We start from the raw sequence: 24,601 nt of genomic DNA on the forward strand, positions 1-24,601 counted from the left end.
CAAGCTGGCCTTCGAATTACTTCCAAGCAACCACTGTGTTGTTTTAACAAATAAAACCTATAAAGTCCTGCAGTCTCGAGTCTCTCAGAAATCTCTCTTGCTCTATTATGAATTAGCTCAATGAAATAAATACCTGGATTTTATTTTCTATAACAGACATGTCAAACACAAGGTCCGGGGGCCGGATCCGGCCCACGAAGCAGTTTCATGTGGCCCGCGAAGCCATCCTGGAAACAGTGAGGGAACGGCCCCCACTGCCTTGGCCCTGGGCCAGAGACCCTCCTTCTGCCAGAGACCCTCAGATCTTTCCCACTCCTGCCCAGGCCCCCATAGGCACCCTTGATGCGAACGATGTAGAGCTGGCCACGCCCACTCAGTAGGCCATACGCACTCTAGCCACGCCCACCCAGTAGGCCACGCCCACCTGGCCCTCTGAGGGTAACCGCAATGCTGATGCGGCCCTCAATGAAATTTAGTTTGACACCCCTGTTCTATATAACGTGACTGCTTCTCTCTCTTTCTTTATACCAACAAATACCCTGCCTGAATTCATACAGAATGAAGGCAAAGGCCAATGTAGACCACAAACCAAAGAAACAGGATTGCATCCTAGTGAACAAGCAACAATGGAACTATAAAAAAAAACCCCGTACCTCTCAGTTTATACTGTTCTCCACTGGCAGGATTCACTGTAAAGGTATGAGAATCTTCATCACTAGGGGATATCACAGCTCCAGCTAGTTGCAATGTACCTCTAGGTTTCTGGTTTCTGGACTGTTCGTTCACAAAATACTCTAGGAGACCAGCTTCATTGTTTAAGACAAAATACCTGTAATGGTGAGGGAAAAGCAAATTCAAAAATCTCCCCACTTTTTCAAACATGTAGCTAACTTCCAAATTTGAGCCCTTTTCAGGTAATATGTCCGCATACAGATCTCAATCCAGGAGGCTGCAATCCTCTCCTACTAGAGACTATCGGCACAGAGAGTCTTTGAAAAATCCTGATGTGAGCTGGAAGCTGAATAGTGAAAAGGTGCAGTTCTTTTGGAAGACTTTGAGCTGAAGGGAGTGTGCTGTGCCCATGTTGTCCAGCTGTTCGGTGACATTACAGCACAATTCAGAGAGAGGAAGGCTGCTTGCTGTTTGCCCATTACAAAGATTATAATCTAAACCAGTGTGTTTTTTTAAAACTTGTCAATTTTAAGATGGGTGAACTTTAACTCCCAGACAGCATGGGGAATGAGGAATTCTGGGAGTTGAAGTCCACACATCTGAAAGTTGGCAAATTCAAAAAATACTGATCTAAAGAGAAATGATATACAGCCCGACTTAATTCCTTCCAGGAGGAACCTAACTCACTCTGATTTTTTTTTAAGAGGGAGAGTGGAAGTATGGAATATATTTTATAGACAAAGGTCATTACTTGTTAACCATTTCTCCCTCTCAGACATGTGTGCCCAATGATATTTTTTGCCAGAATAGGGGGAAATGTGGCATTGGGAACTGTACAGGGAAGGGACCAAATGAGAAAAAGCTGCCTTCTGCCATTCTTCATCTTCCATTGGAGGATGGAAAAATGTGGACTCAGCTTTTGGGGTTGAGCAGGTGACCTTTCTGTTTTCTGCCATGTTTGCATAAAGCTCCCGAAACAACAGGGAAGCAAATGATAAGGCAATACATCAAAACTAACCAACCACATTGTAAGACAACTCTCAAAAATGAACACAAGGATGAAAATACTTGGGATATTCCCCCCCCCCAAAAAAAAGGTCTGTAAGGAAAAAGAAGACTGGATTCAGTTTTGAAGCATTTATGTTATCGCTGAGGCTTCTGCCGAAAGACTTCAAAATTCCATGAAGCTGAAAAGTGTGGCGCGGTGTGCTATTCAGACCTATCAGCCAGCCCAAAGCAATGTTCCTGGCATTTCATCTTTCCATTCTGAAATGGGATTTTGCACATTCTCAGAAATTTTTATCCTTAGATTGAAAAACTGTTGACATAAACAGAAGAAGTTGGAACTACAGAGATCGTAAGAAATCAGGATCCATGGCTACCAATATATCCCTATTTCTTAGCTGAGGCTTTCACATAACAAAGAAGCAGTGAAGACAACAATAAGTAGAGGTAACACTCCAAACTTTTTCCATAATTTGAGCTAACTTGCCATTGCTGATAGAAAGAAATCCCTATTTTAGTAACAGCGAGTCATACAACATGGCAGATCTATTGGGCAATTTAGACTAGGCAAATGTTGCTGTGCTTGTTATTGTTATAAAAATATAAAAATATTTTTTATCTTCAATGGACGAATGAGAGGACTGACAATGCCACACACTACTCCAAATAAAACCTATATTAAGGAAACATGTTTCCGTTATTTAAGAAGATTCCATTTTATGACAATGGTAGTGCCACTAAAATCAAGATAGTTACCACTCCATTTAGAAAAGCTCTTAGACATAAAAAAATGCAATGGTTTTATATGGGCATAGTTTAATCACTACAGAACCAGTTGGAAATGAGCCTTCTTATCTCGACAAGACTATGCATGTCCTGAGATTTCAAAGTGTAGCTCACAAATTGAAAAATCAATTTACATTGCCAATCTCAGGAACAAGTGAAATATGGACCCCTAATGTTCAATAAACAGAACTCAAAGCATGAGGGGAAAAATAGACTGAAGGCAAAACCATGGATGTTTTTTTTTTGCTGTTTAAGACCATGCTTCAGAGAATATTTCAAAGAGTATATAAGCATTCCAAGGATGCTGTTATATCATAACAATTTTTTATTCAAGAAGGAAAGGCAGGAGAATGGTAAGCAAGAGGAAAAATGTAGCTTTCCCAGAGCCTTTGCAAACTTGAAAAAACTCAAGAGTTCAGATCTCATTTTCAAATTCACACAAATATTCACTAGAAAAAGATAGCTGCAACTGTGTCACACTAAGAAGGCAAATTCCTACCCTACAGTCCTATATATTACCAGGAAATAAACTACAGAATGGATTTTGTTTCTGAATAGACATGGCAGCAGGTAGGATTTTATTGTAATCCTATTTTCAGAAATCTCAAAATATGAGCTCCAACTTTTAAAATCTTGTAAACATTATGACTAATCAAAAGTCAATTACGGCAGCCAAAATCATCTTTCAGTTGCTTATAATAGCAGCTACACTATAACCTCCACATTCGGATATATTTCATAGCTGTATTTTTCTTTGCATTATCTCTTGAGGGGTAAAATACACAAAGCCCTCTTTTGTTCAGTGAAAAATTTACAGGTCAGGAAATCAAATACATGCACAAAAACAAAAGATTAAAGCAAGTCTTCATTCACATATTATTTTCTAAAACAATCAGAATATTGCCAACAATTTCTGCCTGATGAATAAAGCTATTCCATCTGAAATAGTGATATTTTGGAAAAATTAGACTTACCGGTACTGCCAGCCTGTTACAAGATTTGTATATTTCATTAAATAGCCAGAAATGTTTTCCATATGATCACTGTGGCAAATATAAGAACAAAATTCATCAGCTATAGGCAAATAACAACAATTAAAATATCTCACATACATATTGCATAATTTCATATTTGATAGAGTAATAGAAGAGACTTCGTAACTCAGCACAAATGTCAAATGACTTCTAAAACAGAAATTCCTGCAAGCTCTTGCTTCTTGTTTGTCTTTGCAGAATTGATTTAGAACTGAGATGCTTTAAATAATCTATCAATCTGAAAACTGGAAGCAACATTACTGATGCATAAACTACTAGAATCAGTAATAAATTATTGGACTTCTCTTGTATATAAACCTTCAATATTAAAGATTAAATTACTAAATACCCTTCAGCTTTCCAACCTTAAGGAAACGTTTGTGGGCACTTTAACTATTATTCATTATAAAAATGGAAGTTAATTAAGGTTAAAAGAATATCTTTAAAAATTAAGCTATACAAATAAATCACTGGCCCCTATTAATTAAGGAAAAGTACATTTAGAATTTTGAAACGATACACACTTCTTGGACTTTTTGAGTATATGTCATAAATCATCAACATCATTGGAGACTATTATTTTGCTTTGTGTGCCATATCTAACTTTTCTTGCATTTTACATTTAAAAAACCCTTAGTTTAAAAAAAAACATTTAATGCAAAGGAAAAAAAAGAGTCCAGTCTTCAATCACCTTTATTTCCAAAAACGCCTTTTGACCTGATAAACATCCTTAGAAAATAATAATGGTGTTTTGCTTTGCGGTATGTCCAATTATATAGAAGTTAAGCAGAACTACAGGAAAATATACTAGAAAAAGATTGCAATAGATAGAGAGAACATTTGTACACCAGTTCTTTACAACTGTTACACTTCCCCTTTAAAGCCATTTTATAAATGCACAAATTCTCCCTACCAAGCAAATGTCCAAATGCAGCCAGCAGCCAACACAAATAACTACAGTAGGTGCCACTACCTGCACTTATGATGTTACCTAATTTGCATAATGAAATGTCTGCAAGAAATCAACCAAGCTCAAAGAACACCAAGGACCCCTCAGTAAATTATGTGCATCACAGAGCAGACCAACTCCATGCTATATATGTCCTCCTATATGAAGATGCACAGCATCCATCTTGGCCCTGTTTCATAGGAATTGTACTAAAGTCTCCCTCAAACAAAGTGTGTCCCTTTCTTGGCAGCAACAGAGAAGTGGTTTGCCATTTGAGTTCAAAGCCAATTAGATGCTGCCATCTACCGGAGTACCAATTATTAACATTCACAAGGTGCCGCCAACAAATTTGAAAGAATTCATTGAGAATTAACGTGAATGACAGCTCCAACCCAACTAAGTAATGCAATGGTACCATAAAGGTGACCCTGAAAAATTATTAGGGCTTTCATACACCCCCAAGCGGCATTATTACAAAGTCAGCTTAATTGCCCCCAACAATCTGGGTCCTCATTTTACCTACCTCGGAAGGATGGAAGGCTGAGTCAACCTTGAGCCTGGTGGGATGCGAACCTGCACTAATTGCAGGCAGCTGGTGTTACTTAAGGAGGCATTAGCCCACTGCTCCACCAAGGCTCATTCCTGCATCACATTCCAGAAGTTTTATAGGACAGCAGCTGAGCATTCCTCCAGGAACTTGAGGGAATTGCTATTTTTTTAAGTTCCACAACTAGAACTCAGGGCCTTATATAAAGAACTAAAGCCAATGTCAGAAATCACCTAAGCCCCTTATTAGTTCATAACAGATTAGCAGTCCTAGGAGAGCTACACCTGAAGAAAATTTTAAAAATCAGAAGCTACAAATGAGTCTTGCAAATCTGAATTATTATTTCCTGTTCTATGTAAAATACCTTAAATGGTCAGAGAAACTGTTCCAACCAAGAGATTTAACTAAACAAGCAACTGCAATTATTATTTGAAAATGTCTGCTAAATACCAATTTAACCTATTTTTCCTTCAGAAGCCTACGTCACAGACCTGTCTCTCAGAATATTGTAGGCAACAGGAGCCATTTTGTCACAATTTCCAAAAGCATATGTGAAACTATATATTTATTCATCTTGGGTATCTTCTACCCATATGCAATATATTTTTATGTAATAATGCACTCAATTCACAGATTGTTGATTGTGCACTTATTCTAAGGAGCTGTTTCAGACCAAAATAATTCATGCAGAAAGTGAAAAATTTTTGAGTGAAGAGCAAATTAATTGCCTATACTCAATAGAATGAAATGATATACTTGTATATCATAAATCTGGAAGCAGGTAATAAAATATTTGTGGCAGAAAACTGTGTAACAATTAGGGAAAAGGACCTGCTCTGATTTCTTTTTTCCATAGAATAATCCTGGGATGAAATTGAGGCTTGCCTGCTGCAGGAATAATTTCATGTGAGTAGTGTAAACAATTTTTTAAGAAATTGTGTTTTTAAAGTTTTTGTGATCATGAAACTACTTGGCTGAAATCTGAATTCTGGTTCAAAAATTATTTCTCCTCACTGTCAGAGCACATTCATACCGATTGCGACTAAGAACCCATATTAGGTCTTATCTCACAGCGATAAGGGTGGCGAGGTCTAATTACTTCGCTACCCTTATGGCGTCCGAAGATAATCGCCTGGCCGCCCTGTTTAGGGTGACCCACTCCCTCCTTAATCAGGAGGTGAGTGCGGAACCCTTGCAGGGGCGTGCCGAGGAGTTTAGTCAACATCTGTCGGACAAAATCGCTCAGATTCGGACTGGTTTGGACTCCGACTGGGCAGAGTCGGACGATCAGGACACGGGTGGTCTTGTCAATGTTATCTGGGAGGAGTTCGATCCTGTAACTCCGGAGGAAGTGGACAGGATTATGGGGAGGCTGAGCTCCACCACATGTTTATTGGACCCGTGCCCTTCCTGGCTGGTTTATGCAGCCCGGGAGGGGACACGAGGCTGGTTCCAGGCGGTTATATCTGCCTCTTTGAGTGAGGGTAGTTTCCCCGCCGCCTTGAAAGAGGCGGTAGTGAGACCTCTCCTCAAGAAGCCTGCCTTGGATCCAGCTGTGTTAAATAACTTTCGTCCAGTCTCCAACCTTCGCTTTCTTGCGAAGGTTGTTGAGAGTGTGGTGGCGCATCAGCTCCCTCTGGTTCTGGATGAAGCGGATTATCTAGACCCGTACCAATCGGGCTTCAGGCCCAGGTACAGCACGGAAACGGCATTGGTCGCTCTGGTGAATGATCTCTGGAGGGATCGGGACAGGGGATATTCCTCTGTCCTAGTCCTATTAGACCTCTCAGCGGCTTTCGATACCATCGACCATGGTATCCTGCTGCGGCGTCTCAGGGGATTGGGAGTGGGAGACACGGTCCTTCAGTTGTTCTCCTCCTATCTCCTGGGACGGTTGCAGTCGGTGTTGGCAGGGGGGCAGAGGTCGACCGCGAGGCCTCTCGCTTGTGGAGTCCTTCAGGGGTCGGTCCTTTCGCCTCTCCTGTTCAACATCTACATGAAACCGCTGGGTGAGATCATTCATTTTCATTTCGACCCCAAACCACCCCAGTGATGCCCTCGACGTGATGTCCCGCTGCCTGGAGGCAGTTCGGGTCTGGATGGGGAGGAACAGGCTTCGACTCAACCCTGACAAGACTGAGTGGCTGTGCGTACCGGCATCTTGGGATATTCAGGATATCCCATCTCTCTCTATGGGGGGTGAGTTATTACCCCCTGTAGATAGGGCTCGCAACTTGGGAGTCCTCCTAGATTCACAGCTTTCTTTAGAAGACCATATAGTAGCTGTGACTAGGGGGGCCTTCGCCCAGGTCCGCCTGGTGCGCCAGTTGCGGCCCTATTTAGACCGGGATGCCTTACGTACGGTCACTCACGCGCTCGTGACCTCTCGTCTGGACTACTGCAACGCTCTCTACATGGGTCTACCCTTGAAGACCACTCGGAGGCTCCAACTGGTACAGAATGCAGCCGCGAGAGTTGTGTTGGGAGTTTCCCGACACTCCCATGTTACACCTCTGCTCCGCGAGCTGCATTGGCTTCCAGTTGTCTTCCGGGTGAGATTAAAGGTGTTGGTAATGACCTACAAAGCCCTACATGGCATGGGTCCGGAATACCTTGGGGAGCACCTGCGGCCGGCATCAACTTCCCTCTGCCCAGTACGCTCCCACAGAGAGGGCCTCCTCAGGGTGCCACCGGTCAAAGAATGCCGACTGGTGACCCCCAGGGGGAGGGCATTCTCTGTGGGCGCGCCGGATTTATGGAACCATCTTCCGGTCGAGCTCCGGATGGCGCCTGACCTCCGCTCCTTCCGGCGCGATCTCAAAACGTACCTTTTCGAACAAGCTGGCCTGGCCTGATGGGATGGGGTTGGGTTTTATTAATGTGTTTTAACCTGCTTTTAATGTGTTTTAACTTATTTGTGGGCACCTTGTTTATTTTTTTTTTAATTTTTGTATTTTATCTTTTAATATGTATTGCCCTGTTCACCGCCCTGAGTCCTTCGGGAGAAGGGCGGTATACAAATTAAATTAATAAATAAATAATAAATAAATACTGACATCAAGGCTGAAAAACTGTAAAAATGATACTGTATTTGCTACTGTGCGCAGTTAATCCCATTTAAACAGACAAATGGCTTTCAGAATCAGCTATGCAGGACTTTCACTTAATTAAAGTCCTACATATAGAATCCTGCACAGAAGACGAAGAGCCTCTTCTACAGACTCAACTGTGATTAAATTCAAATCCAGATTAAAATACTGCAGAATTACTTTCAGAGGCTAATTATTTATTTATACGTATATCCAATATAAACATCCTGACTCTGGGTGGCTTACAATATCCAAAATAACTGAAAACAAACACTGCCATTTTAAAACAAAAACACCTTTAATTGGCAAGCAGGAACTTGCAAGTGTTAAGCCTCCTCTGGACAAGACAGCTCAGTCCTGGGACCCAAGGAAACCTCCAACTCATTATTTTTTTAGTAATGCCAACAGATTTGGGCCCATGCATGGAGGGGGGGGAAGATCCTTCCAGAGGGCAGGCCCCACCACAAAGAGAGGCAATCACTCTCATATTACATTTTATACACAATTATTTTTGTTCACTGAATGCTTGCGTATTTAAAAAAATGCTTAATTCTTTTGATATCTCCTGTATTATATGAGCCATGGGGGGGGGGAAACAGAGCTGCAACTAGATTTTCCAAAAAATACCATCTTAAGAACAACACCCAAATAATTACAGAAGCATTTCAACCAATAAATCATCAGAACTGAAATCTAATGAAACTTAAGAGGAGGGAGCGCCTCACTGATTGGCAGCTTTCTTGTTGATGTCACAATGCCTCCTACTGACAACTATAAGCTAATTTCAGAGAAGTAGCACAGAAAAATTAGCAAAACCGGAAAGAAGAAAGCAAGCAGAGAGGATTCAACCATGTCTGCCTCAACACAAAATTATCAGGTGAGGATTCTTAAAGTGGAAGAAACAAAGAACCTCCTCCCTCCATATAGTAATATTGTAGCACAGGTTGTCAAGAACTCTAGAGTCTTAAACTACTCATCATAAAAGTTGGATATATGTAACATCACTATTATAGTTCTTATTTTTCAACTATCAGCTGACCGACTTGCAAAATAGGAAGCTGATCTGAGGGTTGTAAAGATGAAAAACCAAAATGAGACGCAGTGTATAAATAGGATAGCATTTTATTCCTTAATCTAGGGATGTCCTTCAAAATATTCGGGAGTTAGAATCCTTATCATTCCTTGGCACTGTCAATTTTGCTTTGGCTGACAGGAGTGTAGCCTGCCCACTCTTATCCTGGAAAGGAATGTAGAGATAACCTTGGTGAAGGAATGTATAAGCCTGCCTTGATTCTGCTTGATATAAATTGGGGCCCCCAGAAACTCTGACAAGCTTTCAAGATTCTTGTTATTATAACCTACAGCAATAATGTAGCAGTTGATTCCTGGAATCCTCCTTGCAGCGCACATTTCCTGACCTTGTCTAACTCAACATGGTAACATCCATTTGGAAAGCCTAGCAAAGTTTTTTCTCTGCCTTATCTTACATCAATCAGAATCAAAGTGGTGTTATTTTGAGTTGCTTTCCCACGTTCTCCACTTTCCTAAGAGTAAATTCTCAGCCCTTAATGACTCATCCATTCATTTATCAAGGTCGTCTCTACATTCCTTTACATACCTATACCATCTTCTACTGACCAAATAAATCAGAGATACTATGACGCTACATTAATGATTTGGAAAATGAAATACCTGCAAAGTTAATCATGGAAACAAATAAAGAGATCCAATAATTTGCACAAATGAGACCCAATAGGAGCTTTTCTAAATCAACACTGGAACATGATACACAGGGTAAATGGCACAAATAAAAAAAGCAGATGTGGAGAAAGTCTAGCTATTTTTAAAAGCATAAAAAAAAGCTATTGCAAATTATACATACAAATCACCTTACTCATCAGAAGATCAAAAGCTCTCAATTTAATGGATTCTTTGGCAAAATTTCAAAAGTTCAATCTGTATCTGTCCAATTATTAATACGTATATAATTATATCCACCGGGTAAGAACACAACAACGTACACGGTGCCTTGCAGGATTGGACCCCTGACCCAAGTGCACAAGAAAGACTCCAAGTGTCCCAGCAGATGGTCTCAGAAGCAATCACATTCCCATCATGGCTAATAGCCATTAACCCCTATGATTTCTATGAAATGGTCAAACCCGTTTTTGAAGCTAGACAAAAGCCTTTTGAAGGTAGTCATCTACTGCTAGCAAATTCTGAACCTAAATTATAAATTGTCTAAAAAATAAATAAATAAATGCCTTGGCCTTTGGTTCCAGTATTTTGGAAAAAGGGGAAATAGCTTTTCTTTGTTCATTTTATCCACAATATGCCTAATTTTGTACCCGTGAATCCTATCTCCTCTCTTTTCTCTTACTTTTTAGACTAAAACACCCTAATAATCGGAAGCATTCCTCATGGGAAGCTGCCATAACCCCATGATCCTCTTTGTCCTCCTCTGAACCTTGTCCAGCTCCATTTTTTGAGCTGCGTTGACCAGAGTAGCACACAATATCCCAGATTGTGGTTACATAATTGATTTATACAAGGGCGTTAACAATAATGGTCTCTCTATTTCCAGTATAGTTTTTTTTACAGTGGATGCACACACTTTATTGACACCTTTATTGAACTGTTTACCAACAACTCTTTCCTCATCTATCGCTACTTGCTCTGACCCCATTAATTTGGATGAGTAGTTCGGATTTTGGGGATCTATGTGCATCACTTTGCATTTGCCCACAGTGAACAACTTCTGCCATTTTCACACATGCTCTCTCTCTGAAGCTCTTCTCAGTCCCTTTTTGGTTTTACCACTTTGAACAATTTAAAGTCATCAGTAAGCTTGGTTATTCTACTAGTCATCTCCAATTCCAGATCATTTATCAATATGTTAAAAGGCGCCTGTCCTTTGACAGAACCGCCGGCTAGTTAGATCCCTCCATTGTGACAAAGGTCCATCTACAGGTAGTCCTCAATTAAAAACCATTTGTTTCGTGACCATTCAAAGATACAGCGGCACTGAAAAAAAAGAGACTTATGACCATTTTTCGCATTTGCAGCGTCTCCATGATCACATGTTCAAAATTCGGACACTTGGCAATTGGCATGTATTTTATGGCAGTTGCAATGTCCTGGGTCACATGATCATCTTTGGTGACCTTCTGAAAAACAAAGTCCATAGGGAAGCCAGATTCACTCAACAACCATGCTACTAACTTAACAACTGCAGTGATTCCCTTAACAGTTGTGGCAAAAAAGATCCTAAAATGGGGCAAAACTCAGTAACTGTCTCCCTTAGCAACAGAAATTTGGGGTACAATTGTGGTTGTAGGTCGACAACCTGTACACCTATTCTGTTTTCTATTCAGCCAATTGCTTAGCCACGAGAGGATCTGCTCTTTTGTTCCACGGCTGTTAAGTTTACTGAAAAGTCTTTGATGAGGGATTTTATCATAGGCTTTTAAAAAAAATCAAATGATATCTATTGACTTACCTTTATCCACATGATTTTTTAATACTCTGCCCTATGCCCTTGCCATCTTCTCTACAGAGTTTGTAACCAGTTGCTAATTGATTTTCCCAAATCAGGTTTTGGTTACACCCATTATATCTATACTCTCGTCTAAGACAAGGCATGCCAATTCACCTATTCTGGCCTTTATTAATGAAAACTCAGGGTTAAAAATATTTATTTACTGGTTTCCTGCAAAGCACAGTCTAGCTGTGTTCAAATTTTTAAAAAACCTCTAATGTTCGCACATATGATTTACAACATTAAAACACACACGTGCGACAACCTTCTTATGAAGGTTCCAATTTTCTTATTCCTCTAAGACAGCATCTATTCTACCTTTCTATTTATTTCTTTGAGACCAAAGAAAAACATGCACAGGAGGGAAATAATTGTAAATTTAGATTTACAATGATCAGAACTGTTTGTCACTCCAAAGGAAATCATCTTGTAGTACTCATCTGGATATAATTGCATAACATAAATGCTACAACAATTTTTAAAAAAGATGCGCTTCAACTTTATGGAGTACTATTAAAAAAGGAAATGAAGATAAAATAGTATCATAATGTTGCAAATGAATTTAGGGTACAGCCCCATTTGACTATGTCTGATTCTGATAATCTGATCTGGAAGAAAATGATTTTGAGGCAGAAAAAAGTGGGGGGGGGAAATCACCCCAAATCCTTCCCTACAAGAATTTAAAGCTCTTTTCAAAACATTTATTTTAAAGCATTTCCCTCAAAATGAAAAGACATGTAGAAAAGGAGGAAAAAAAACCAATATGGAGATATGGAAAAAGTACCCAAAAGTTTTCCCATTGTTTGCAATATTGGGCAAAATAATAATGACTTAATTAAAACAAATTAATATTTTTAAACATTTTACTATACATGTATAACAAGGAATTCATAGTTTGGGGATAAAACAAATTAATATTTTTAAACATTTTACTATACATGTATAACAAGGAATTCATAGTTTGGGGATAAAACTTTTTACAGATCCGTAGATTAATTCATGGAGCTTTATTAACAGCTCCCACGATAGACATATTCATACCTCATTTCAACCCTGAGCTACAAATGTTCTCCTTTATTGATATCCATACCTAGTATTAAGTCCTGCTTCATGTTCATCCTGATTTGCTGCATCAGCCATGAAATTGCTGGCTTGTCCTCCATCTAGTTTGTTTTCTTCCACTTCATGTCCAAATAGGTTTGGACATGAAGTAATCCACAGAAAAGCAAACCAGAACAAGCCTTAGCACAATTTACAAATATAACCTATAGCTTAAACAAAAGTATCAGAAGACGAACAAAAGGGAGTTTTCCTGCCTTATCTATGGAATTCCATGAACTAACTTGTTACTATAGAGTTGGCACATGGAATTCTGATTCATTGTTTTCCCCCCCCCACAGTCTTCATTTATTTATTTCCAAAATTATTCAGCCCAGTTCAGTTTTATGCTGTTCCGTGAATGCAAATGACTTCATTTTTAATCTATCAACAATATCACAGGTAACCCTATGAAGTCAAATTAAAGATAGTCCATTCATCTCGAGAAAAATCAGATTTGCAGTTACCCCTCTCATGCAACTGATTTTCTAATTTACGTTTTAACATACGGTGAGAAATACATTCATGAGCATGTTGCAACTTTTAAAAAGTACTTTGTTAAAATATTCTATATAATATTCTAAAATATTCTATATAATTTCAACATGGTGAATCAGCCCAAAGGTTATCTAATCCATAAAGGGTAGCCACCCTTTCCTGATGGCCTCCGTGTTTTTCTTCTGAGAAACCCCCAAAACAACTAAATTCAAAGCTACCATTCAACTAGATTTTCCAGCAATTTTTATTTAGAGGTATGCTATCTCTGAAAGGTAATGAGTAAACCTATTATCACCAATACTTACTGATAGCTTTATCCCCTGTGACAGAAAACAATGGATAACATATTACAATTCTCAAACCTATCTAAGGCACACTATTCAATTCTACTTACGTTGGTCCCACAAAAATAACCCAAGCAAAAGAACATCTTCCATCTCTACATAACCTGGAGGTAGAATTACTAAATATCTAAGCATCTTTGCTCAGAAATGTAAGCTTAAATAATATACAACCTGAAAAGAGCTGAAGATCCCATTCAATGGATAATTATTTATTATGACAGAGCCAAAAACTGAAAAATTGATAATGCCTTATTAGCAGGATCCACTGGCATCACCACTGCAGCTGCCTATATGAGTTGTAGAGCTATGTCAAGCTTTCAGTTAAATAGAAGTCAGCTTCGTATACATGGAGTTCTTTTTTCCTTTTCCATCCAATATTTTGCTCAAAATGAGGATATGCAGAACTGTTTGGAGCCAAGACCCACTGGTTTATTTTTTCCTTTTTATTTCACTTTGAGAGCGGGCAACTAAATTTCATTTTTGATGTGTGCCGTTGTGCCCACAGTAAAAAATGTTAACAAAGATTATCTTAAGAGCCTTTGTTAAATAATGCAACATATCTGAACACGTCAGTTATATATAAGGATTCAAAATGCATTTCAATACTGGATTTAGTTAGACGGTGCTCTAAGGAAGCAACTGTGGTAGACTAATGTGTGCTTACCCTCTTGTAAGTATGATTTTGGCCTGGAAATCATGCTAACCTCTTCTATCATATCTGATTAAATAGAAGAGCTACATAACAGCTAAGATGTTGGGCTGTCAACTGGAAGTCTGGCAATTTGAAAGCCAAGTACTATGTGATGGGGTTAACTCCCATTTTTGCACTAGCTCCTGCCCACCTAGCAGTTTAAAAGCATGCAAATGCAAACAGATAATATGTACCACTCCGGTGGGAAGATAACAGCATTCCGTGTGCCTCTACATACAGTCATGCTGGCCACGTGATCATGGAAAGAATAATGCTGGCCCCCTTGGCTAGGAAAAGGAGATGAGCATCACCTCCTAGAGTCGGACACAACTGTGGAGGGGAAACCTTCACCTTTACTTTTTACGGTAACCTACTCCCAAAATCTTCTTCCAATGTATAATATGACTTCAAAAACAACTGCCTTTTTCAGATGCAATAAGATTTCTGTTTGCCACTTTGGAGATGGCCATGCCAATGCTAAAATAAACCTATATTAAAATGGTAAACGTCTGCACCACTATCATTTCCATCTTTAAAAGGTAAAGGTTCCCCCGCACATGCGTGCTAGTCATTTCCGACTCTAGGGGCTGGTGCTCATCTCCGTTTCAAAGCCGAAGAGCCAGCGCTTGTCCGAGGACATCTACGTGGTCATGTGGCCGGCATGACTAGACGCCAAAGGCGCACGGAACGCTGTTACCTTCCCACCATAGTGGTCCCTATTGTTCTACTTGCATTTTTACGTGCTTTCGAACTGCTAGGTGGGCAGAAGCTGGGACGAGTAATAGGCGCTCACTCTGCTACGCGGCACTGGGGATTTGACCCGCCAAACTGCCAACCTTCTGATCGACAAGCTCAGCATCCTAACCCACTGAGCCACCGCGTCCCTATTTCCATCTTTAGGGACATTTAAAAATTAGCACTCTGTTATGAACCGGGAAACTGCTTATACAAATAACAAGGTGCCTTGGTTTGTTCTTCCATTTCTAAGTCAATATGTTAGGGAAGGGGAAGGAACAGGGGGAGAGAGAAAAATGAAAATCTGCACACTGGACTATTTAGTATTCAGAGCTAACACTTGTATAAGTGACTTACAAGGTGAGAAAAAGTGGAAAGGGTGTTTTGTATAAGATAGAAAAGAAATTGATAAAAAGTACATTTTCTCCTCGTGTACTCTCAAGACTTCAGAAGCCTTTGCATACTGTGAAGATCTATTTTTTTCTTTCTGCCTCTGAACAAAGAGGAGAGTGCATGAGCCTAGTAATTTTTATAGGCAGGTTTGCAAAGCTAATATGATCACCTGCTATCAGCCATAAATCAATATGGACTCCACACTGATTCTTCCCTGTGATATATTCCCTTCTATGTCTCATATCTCCAAGGTTAACATCAACCTTTCAATAACAAGTCATTTGTAAATGAGAAACACACAAGTGCAAAGCAATCTCTTTGGGAAAATTTAATGACTCAAAATATTACTTCTAATACACACTGCCAGCATTTCACATAATTCCAGACAGCAGTGGCAAAGGACATTTCGAAGTGCCAGATGGGGAATACAATCATATGAAGATGACTTATGTCGAGTCCAACTACTGACTGTCCAGTTAGTTTAACCTCACTTGAAAAACTGTTTTGGGGTATATGGCTCATTGTCTCTCACAGGACACCTCCCAAATGTTTCATGATACCACTGACTAGTAGTTCAGTGTTTCTTTCAAACTTTTACTGTCAAGAACAAGACAACATTTTCTTCACAGTTGAATCAATATTTTATCTCTGTATGGAGAAAGGGCTTTTCTATTTGCACACACAGAAACGAAACAATATGCCCGTGGAATTAAAAAAGAAAAAGAAAAAGAACTTCCTCTACATTTAAAGCATTCTCTTCCTCTCCGTGCATGCAGAATTGGGCTGCCTTTTACAAAGCTACGTGCAGACAACACGGTGATGGAAAAGATAAACAAACAAACCTGAGTCTCTTCTCCGTGACCAGTACAGGTAGTCCTTGACTTACCACAGTTCCAGTTAGTGACCATTTGAAGTTACAACGGACTGAAAAAAAGTGACTTATAACTGTTTATCACACTCACGACCATTAGGGCATCCCTACCTGCACAGGACCACCTGTGTGCAGAGGAGAAATTTTACTTAGGTTGAATGGGAAGGTCCTGCAAGTGAGAAGTTTCCCTATGCTGCTTTGATTAATTGAAGTGACTTTTCAAAGTTATTCCTAGCTTGAACCAAATATGCAAGGGATTCAAACTGGGGCCTTCTGTGTAGAACTTTTATGTTGTGTCATTGACATACTGCCATTTCCCAAAGTCACTTCCTGGATACAGGTAGTCCTCGACTTAGAACAGTTCATTCAGTGGCCATTCAAAGTTACGGCAGCACTGAAAAGAGTGACTTATGACTGTTTTTCACACTTACGACCATTGCTGCACCCCCATGGTCCCCCGAACAAAATTCAGACGCTTGGCAACTGGCTCATCTTTATGATGGTCGCAGTGTCCTGGGATCATGTGATCATCTTCTGCGACCTTCTGACAGGCCAAGTCAATGGGTAAACCAAGCTCACTTAACAACCATGTTACTAACTTAACAATTGCAATGATTCACTTAACAACAGTAGCAAGTCGTAAAATGGGGCAAAACTCACTGAACAAAGGTTTCACTTAGCAACATAGCTTTTGGGCTCAACGTAACTTTTGGGCTCAACTGTGGTCATAAGTTGAGGACCATCTCTCTAAAGAGAACAAACTGAGCATTTAAAGTTATAGAACTTGTTTTTTTTTTCTTTTCAGTCACAAGTTAAACCATCTGCTTAAGAACTTCGCCTGTTCAAGAACCTTTGTCAAGGTCAGTTTGCAATATGTGGCCAATTAAGTCCAAATATGATGATTCTTAAAAATAATCTAACATAGAGGAATAACAATTCTTTCTGCTCATCAGAAATAGTGGCAAAAGGTATAAAGTCTCACAGGAGCAAGTTAGAAATCTGTACTACGGTTTTTTGTCTTTAAGAACCATTTATGCATTCTTTTAAAGCAAATTTATGTCTAGATCAACCTACTGCAGAGAAGGAATTTACAGATTCACAGGCTGCATACTGGCAAGCTGTTCATGTAGAGATGGAAGGGTGTATTTTTATGTATTCTTGCCTGCAGTAAACACAAACTGTCCTTCTAATATCTGCAGCCTACCAAATTCTGCAAACAGCATTTTAAGCAGATGCAATAAAAAAAATAACAATTTAGCTGATACTGCTGCAACTTTTTACTTCTTTAGACACCACCCTTCCTAGGCCTGAACTAATGTTAGGAACATCTTTTAAAAACTGATATTTTTTTAAAATAAAGTATGTTTATCTGTATATAAGTACGTTTCTAGACGTGGCTACGGTTTTAAGAGCCAGGATGGAATGTCTGCCTACTAAAAAAAAAAGTCTATAGAGATGGTCAACTAAATGACTTCTGCCATGCCATCAGTTGATACTAAGTTGATGATTTTAGAAAGCAAGTTCAGTTACAAAATATCATTGTTACATTCCTGGAAGTCTTGACATAGCTTATACCAGTGATAAGGATGCTTTTGGGTTCAGTGGGTAAAAATTCAGCAAATGCCTAACTTGACACTGCTGCCCTCCCCAACAAAGAGAAACCATTACATTCCCGCCCCCCCCATCTAGAGTATCCAAAGGCTGCCACCCTTTTCTCACACAGCCCCCAAACTCACAAGATAATAGGGCTGCTTACAAGAATAATTGTCACTGGGTATTGGTGAATACTCACATTTCACCCACAGTGTTATGACTTGTCACCTATGATACATATATAACATAACTTTGCCACCACTTGCACAGACTGACATGATGCAGATATTGTGCCAATTCATTTAATCATAGCTTATTAAATAAAACCAGTTTCCATCCCGTAGTCTGAGCATTACTGATGTTCCATGTGGTACTGTGCTGTGTCTATGGTGTGAGAAACAAGATCAAGACAATTTTTAAAACGATTATACTCATATGAGATTCATAAAATTTGGAAGGTATTGCCATGCTTATTAGTACCAGAAAACCTGTGAGATTTTGGATATCAAAATTTTGCAAGATTTTGGCCATTTTAGGTTCATTTTGAGGTCTACCATTTGTGATGAATCACATGGTGCCTACAAATGTCACAGTCAAGTTGGGCTATATATTGTAAATCTCAAAGTTTTTAATGACAACATACTAATCTATCCCAATAAATCACAACTGCTGAAACCTGACAACAAAAAAAGATGAAACCCAGAACATTTTATACATGCATTGTCAAATAGTAAGAAATCAATTCATCGATCCAGCAGCTTCATACACATTAAATCCTTCCGGTTTAATTCTTTTCACCATCAAATGAAGCTAAATTGTTCAGAAATCATAAACTCTCATTATGGTCAACACCATATCCTGATCTGTCATTCTTCTTACAAACTCAGGAATTAGAAATTCATTTCAAACAATGGTTTCAAACAATTCTGGTTTATCAGAGGAGTAATAAGGTAGGAGTTCTCCTTCCGAAACAAAAGGGTTCCCCCCCCCTCAATTTCTGGTGAATTTAGCCATATCCACTGACAACGAGGGGCAATGATGTAGGATGCATCTACACCAGACACATCAAACTCACGACATCACGTGATGTTGTAAAACCTATTGGAGCTTTTTCCCCACTGCCGGCAATGGGGTAAGCACAGTATCCTGGTGACGCGTCCGACCTGCGGGCCGGCAGTTTGACACACCTGATCTACACAGTCCTTCTGAAAAGTGCTGAGCAGGGTTGTAACATCACACAATCTTTTTAAATTCAAAAATGGTCTTTTATTTAAAATTAGAGTAATCTTCTTTTTTATCATTCTCCAATTCAACAAGCCATGCAATTTCAGGTAGATGCAGAGCTATTCCTTATCAAAAGGATATTAAATTTCAGATTCAAGTTAATATAACCGTATTATTGTCCCCTACAGTTCTCTTTGCATTTGCAGCATGCACGTTCAAATGCCTGAAGGCGACAGAACAGTTATTGTAACTACACTATTGTAATTTCCATTTGCATTCAAGTTAGGGGAAAAAATCAAAATATCAATTTTTGCATTTTCCGTCTCTAGCTTTTTCACATGGGACATTTGCTCAAAATGTAAATCAAAGGCAAGTGTTAAGTACTATTTTGGGAACTGTGTTGGGTGTCAGACTTCATGGTTTTAGATTTTCTAATCTTATGTCTAGAGTATTCAAGTGTAACAACAGCTTTTTTTTTCATTACTGGCACCTATTACTGATAAATTTGACAGGCTGCTTAAACTGACTTTCAATTACCAGACAAGTTAAACAGGAATCATCTTGTATTTTTACAAAAGGAGAACTGCAAACAACATTACACTTTTGACTTGAGGCATATTGAGATAAATAATATTGTACAATCAACTATTTCTTTACAGTTTTCATTTATTATATGTAAAACATTTATGTGTGCTTTCAGAAATCTACTGTATTTATTCTGTTTTACATTTCTCTAGATATATTTTGTACACTAATTGATTCACTGTTCCATAGATGTATTTTTTTTAAAACAAAAACATGGGATGTTCTTTTATTTCTATAAAACCCCTACACAGAGCACATCATTCCAATTCTGCTGTCATTCTGCTATCAGAAATTCAATGAAGCAGCTTAAGATAAAGAAATAATTATTGGCTCATGGTAAATCCTCTGAGATTTAAGGCTCAGTGGAAAATTAACTATTTTCCCATAGCCACTGTTAACTAGACAGAAGAGATCCATGTATTTTCTCCATGGGGAAGTCTACCATAGACAAGTGATATAGCTGTCAATGTGTCTATGGTTAACTGTGTAGGGGCCTAATTTCCTTTGCAGAATGGAGATTTTCTTTCTGAATTAAGTCCACTTTCATTTTTATTTCCAATTAATTCAAACCATGAATTACTGCAGTTTATTTGTATTATTTTAATTGATGCTGACTGAATTGATTGGTTTAATTTTGATTGTATCTGTTAATCTATGAATACTGGTAATTACTTCTATTATGTTGCAAACCATTTTAGGCAGAAATGAGTTACGGTACTAAGAATCAAGAGGAACTTGACAGCAACTAATCAATCAACAAGCTGTCGAAAGACCAAATTAGAATCTAACCAATATTCCAGCATTTTTTCAACATCTCCTATGAATACTCTCTCACGACTATTTTAAATAACAAATCTAACCAAAAAACCCCAGAGGGAATATTGTATTTTCTGAAAACATAGATTTGTAAGACGAAGCACATGTGGATATGACTGTAATCTTAACTGTAACCTTAACTATTTAGAAATTAATTGAATAGATATTTTGAAATTACAACTAACCTGCATACAGCATTGATTCAAAAGCCAGGCAAATCTAGCAGCTAATTAAAGTCTAGATTGCTAAACCATTTTAATCTTATTTAACTTCTGATAAAATTATAATTCAACTGAATAGATTGGTACATATAGATGTCCATAAATGTTAAATGATCATTTTTTCAATTACATCTTCTTCAGTCACCTTTTTCTAAAATATACTCCACACTAAATTAAGAAAACTAACCTTGTTGACAATTTAAAATGCTCTAAAACATATTTTAACAGCCTTTTAATTGTTGATGGCTTTATTTTCATGTTTTAATTGCTACATTAATATTCTATAAAATTTTATGCATTTTAAAATATCTGCATTTCATTATAAAACCTGAGATATGTACAACTATATTAGTCAATAGTAGAAAAATGAGAAATAAATGAAAAAGCACAGATTAACATGAGTTCATTTCTTCTCTTTAAGGAAAAGGGCATATATTTATATTTAGAAGGAAAGAAAATGTTTAACACAAATCTGAAATTTTTAGGACAAGTGCTAATTAACCAGTAGCTGAAAATATTTTATAAGAAGATTTTTAGTTTGTTCATATTTTAAATGCCCATGCTATAATATTACATAATTAAAATACAAATGCTTGTTTAAATCATTTTGGCTTAAGTTTAATAAAAACAGCTAAATTTTAAACTGGGTAAAATTTGAGAAATAATAAATCGATACCCAAAATAGCTGTGAGATTACAGAATATTGAAGAATATCCACAATTGTGGATGCAACAAGTAAAACATTCACTTTATATTGGCATATCTATAGCATTCAAAATAGAAAAAAATATATATCATACTCTTATTCATTTTGTACAATACAAGGAACCAAATAATATCCCTGCCTATTTTTCCCCACAACAACCACCTTATGAGTTGTGTTGGGTCCAGAGAGATGAGTAGACCAGGTCACCAGCTGGGTTTCGTTCCTAAGGGAGAACAAAAACTCATTCTCTGTTTTTAAACCATTATACAAAAATATATATGCATCTTACTAGATTAAATGAAATATAAACAATCCAGATAGAAAATGAGCTTTGGCTGAAAGCAGGCACACTGACCTACATCAAAAATTCCAGTGCCAGATTTGGTGACTCACAAACATACACTTAAGAAGTAATTCCAGTTCTATCATACCTCATTGATTGGCTGTCCCAAATAATGACCATAAAAAATTTACTTGGTTCTGGTTCATACAATGTGTAAATTTAGCAATCCTTCTATTATCTAAAGAAAATTGTGTCTTGGCATAAAGTATGAATAGTGACAATTCTGCAAAAAGACACTATACGCAACAGCAAGAAGCATTAGTTGATTATAATAAGATTCATTTTTCTTCCTGTATATAGTGGTTCTGACATTTTAAAATCAAACTCACATTCTGAAAAATGGGAAGCACATCAAAGCCCTCTGACCTACTGCTCTTTCTCAAGTGCTTCTCACTTACCTGTTTACCATTTATGACTAGCTTTAATTATCTCCTGTTTTGAAACATACAGACATATTAGATAACATTGAAAGATAAGTGAGTCCATTTAGTGGTGGTGGTTAAAGCATCAGGTTAGAAACTGGGAGATCCTGAGTTATAGTCCAGCCTTGGGCACAAAGTCAGCTGAGTGACCGTCAACCAGTCACTTTCTCTCAGCCCTAGGAATGAGGCAATGGCAAACTTCTGAAAAACTTTGCCAAGAAAACTACAAAGACTTGACCAGGCAGTCTCTGAAAATTGAGCACAACTGATATAGGGGGTGGGGTGGGGGACTGAAGGGTTCAGCTCCCCTGTTGGGGGTTCAGAGAAAAAAAAATTGAAAATACAATTCCCCACCTGGAAAAGCACAAAGTAATGCATTTAACAGAATAACAGAGTTGGAAGGTCTTCAAGCTGAAGACAGTATACTATTTCAGACAAATGGGGCTCTCCAGCCTCTTTTTAAAAGCCTCCAGGGATGGAGCACCCACAACTTCTGAAGGCCAGCCGTTCCACTGGTTTATCGTGCTGACTCTCAAGAACACGACCTATATATAAATTATAACGCACACCGGATTTTGAAGGGAGAAGGACAAAGCATTGCCACCATTTCTTCCATCCTTTCTGAAAGTTGCACGCTCACCATCTCGCTCCCGATTACAAAAGCTAAGCACATTGGTTTTGTGCTTAAAATTGTATGTAAGCCGCCCTGAGTCTTCGGAGAAGGGCGGGATATAAATGGGATTTTTTTTTTTTTAAAAAAAAGGCAAGTCCCAACCAGTCAACTTTGGATTCCTAGCTGTCGTTTCCACACACCCCCACCCCGCCGCCCCCCGGCTCCAGTTAAAGCACCCACCTGTACTGCCACACTTTGCTACTGCTTCCTCCTCCTCGGCTGCTGTTAAGCCCACCGCTGCTGCTGCTGTTGCTGCTGCTGCTACACTTGCTGGGGCAGTTCGGGGCTGGGAGCAAGATCTCCAGCTTGCCTTCGCTCTCCGACACTTTCATCGCGGTAAGCGTGGCTGCCGGCATGGGTTCCCCACTTTGCATGGCCGGAGAAACGAAAGCACCCCCGCCCACCGGGGTGGTGGGAGGCGGCCAGTCAGGGCTGCACTTAGTGCCACAGCCGGGCAGGCCAAAAAAAGGCAACACAAATGTCATCAACCCCCTTTCTACAAAGGGACGATCCTCAGCAGCAGCAGCCTGGAAGGAAACTTTTCCGCAAGGGCAAGTCGGAGCGGGCAGAAGACAAAAAAAAACAAAACACTAAAACGTGTTTTTTGTTTTTTTTTCCAATGGCGGGAGGGGAAGAGTTGGCTCGCAGCGACGCCGGCGAGGAAGGCGGCCGGACGGCGGAGGCGTAGCCGGGCTCTCCCGAGCTCTCCGGGACGTGTAAACAAGTGCTTGGGAGGGCGAAGGGCTTGGCGCCGGTCTCCTCGGGAGGAAGTCAGGGCGGCGGCTCTTCTTCGACCCTGCCCAGAGAAGGATGCTCCGGCGCAAGGAGACCGAGAGGGGGAGGCTCAAGGCGGCTCTCCCGGTCCTTCTCCAGCCTACTAACCCAGAGGCGGCCGGGAGCTGCCCTCACCCTCAGACACCAGGCTCCGCCTTCGTCTTCCCTCCGCAGCCCAGCCCAGCCCGGCAAGGAAGCCCGTTCCTCACGCCCACCCGAGAGATCCACCCAGCAGGGAGAGCGCGCCCGGCTCGGCCGAGCTGCCTCTCCCCGACCCAGCAGCAGCACAGCAAGCAGCAGGTCGCCACCCCTTCCGGGTTAGCCTTAACCCCACCCCACCGCCTCGTCCGCTTGAGAAAAGGAAGTGGTGCCCGCGCCGCCATGTTTGTTAAGGGCAGAGTCGGCGCTTGCTCCGGAGGAAAGAAGCAAGCGCGAGCAAGAAAATAGGCGCTGTTTTTTCTGTGTGTGTTTGTGAGAGAGAGAGATTAGTTAATTAAATGTAGGTTTAATCGGTCGTGGTGGAGGGAGGCCTAACGTTCAGGAAAGGAACTAGGGTTTGGAGGCAAGAGGCTGTGAATGCAGCCACCGGACTGAGGTCACCCTTCAGTTGGTTGCAGTTCCCGTTTCTGCACGTGACGGCTTTCTGGCTAGAGAACGTGGTAGGGAAGAAAAAGGTCTCGGGCGGAGTTCCAGAGCTCGCGACGGGGTGGATGGATCCTTTATTGTGCAACCCTTTTTCGTTTTTTTTCCACCGGTGTCCAATTTTAGCTTCGCGTTCCAGAAAAATAGTTTTAAATAACATGCTTTTTATTTTTTTTTTAAAAATCGTTTTTTGTGATTTTTAGCAATGTTTAATACACACACACATACACACACAAACACACAGAGAGAGAGAGAGAGAGAGAGAGAGAGAGAGAGAGAGAGAGAGAGAGAGAGAGAGAGAGAGAGAGAGTAGTGACCAAAATTGTGGAAACTTTTTGGGAAAAGCGTACAT

The 24,601-nt window shown here is 39.6% G+C and overlaps 1 protein-coding gene across 3 annotated transcripts in view; it reads right to left on the reverse strand.

Annotated features, from left to right (window-relative positions):
- Positions 1 to 23,409, reverse strand: part of OSBPL11 (oxysterol binding protein like 11) — a 51,501-nt gene extending 28,092 nt beyond the window's left edge. For all 3 annotated transcript variants that reach the window (XM_083348216.1, XM_083348214.1, XM_083348215.1), the window contains exons 1-3: positions 23,014 to 23,409; positions 3,438 to 3,506; positions 654 to 829 (exon numbers count right to left, since the gene is read on the reverse strand). In XM_083348216.1, coding sequence (XP_083204342.1) covers positions 654 to 829; positions 3,438 to 3,506; positions 23,014 to 23,318 — 550 coding nt within the window. In that variant the 5' untranslated portion in view covers positions 23,319 to 23,409. The remainder of the gene's footprint in view (positions 1 to 653; positions 830 to 3,437; positions 3,507 to 23,013) is intronic.
- Positions 23,410 to 24,601: the final 1,192 nt, after the last annotated feature.

Source organism: Vipera ursinii, assembly GCF_947247035.1.
Source record: "Vipera ursinii genome assembly, chromosome: 1".
Lineage (NCBI taxonomy): Eukaryota > Metazoa > Chordata > Lepidosauria > Squamata > Viperidae > Vipera > Vipera ursinii.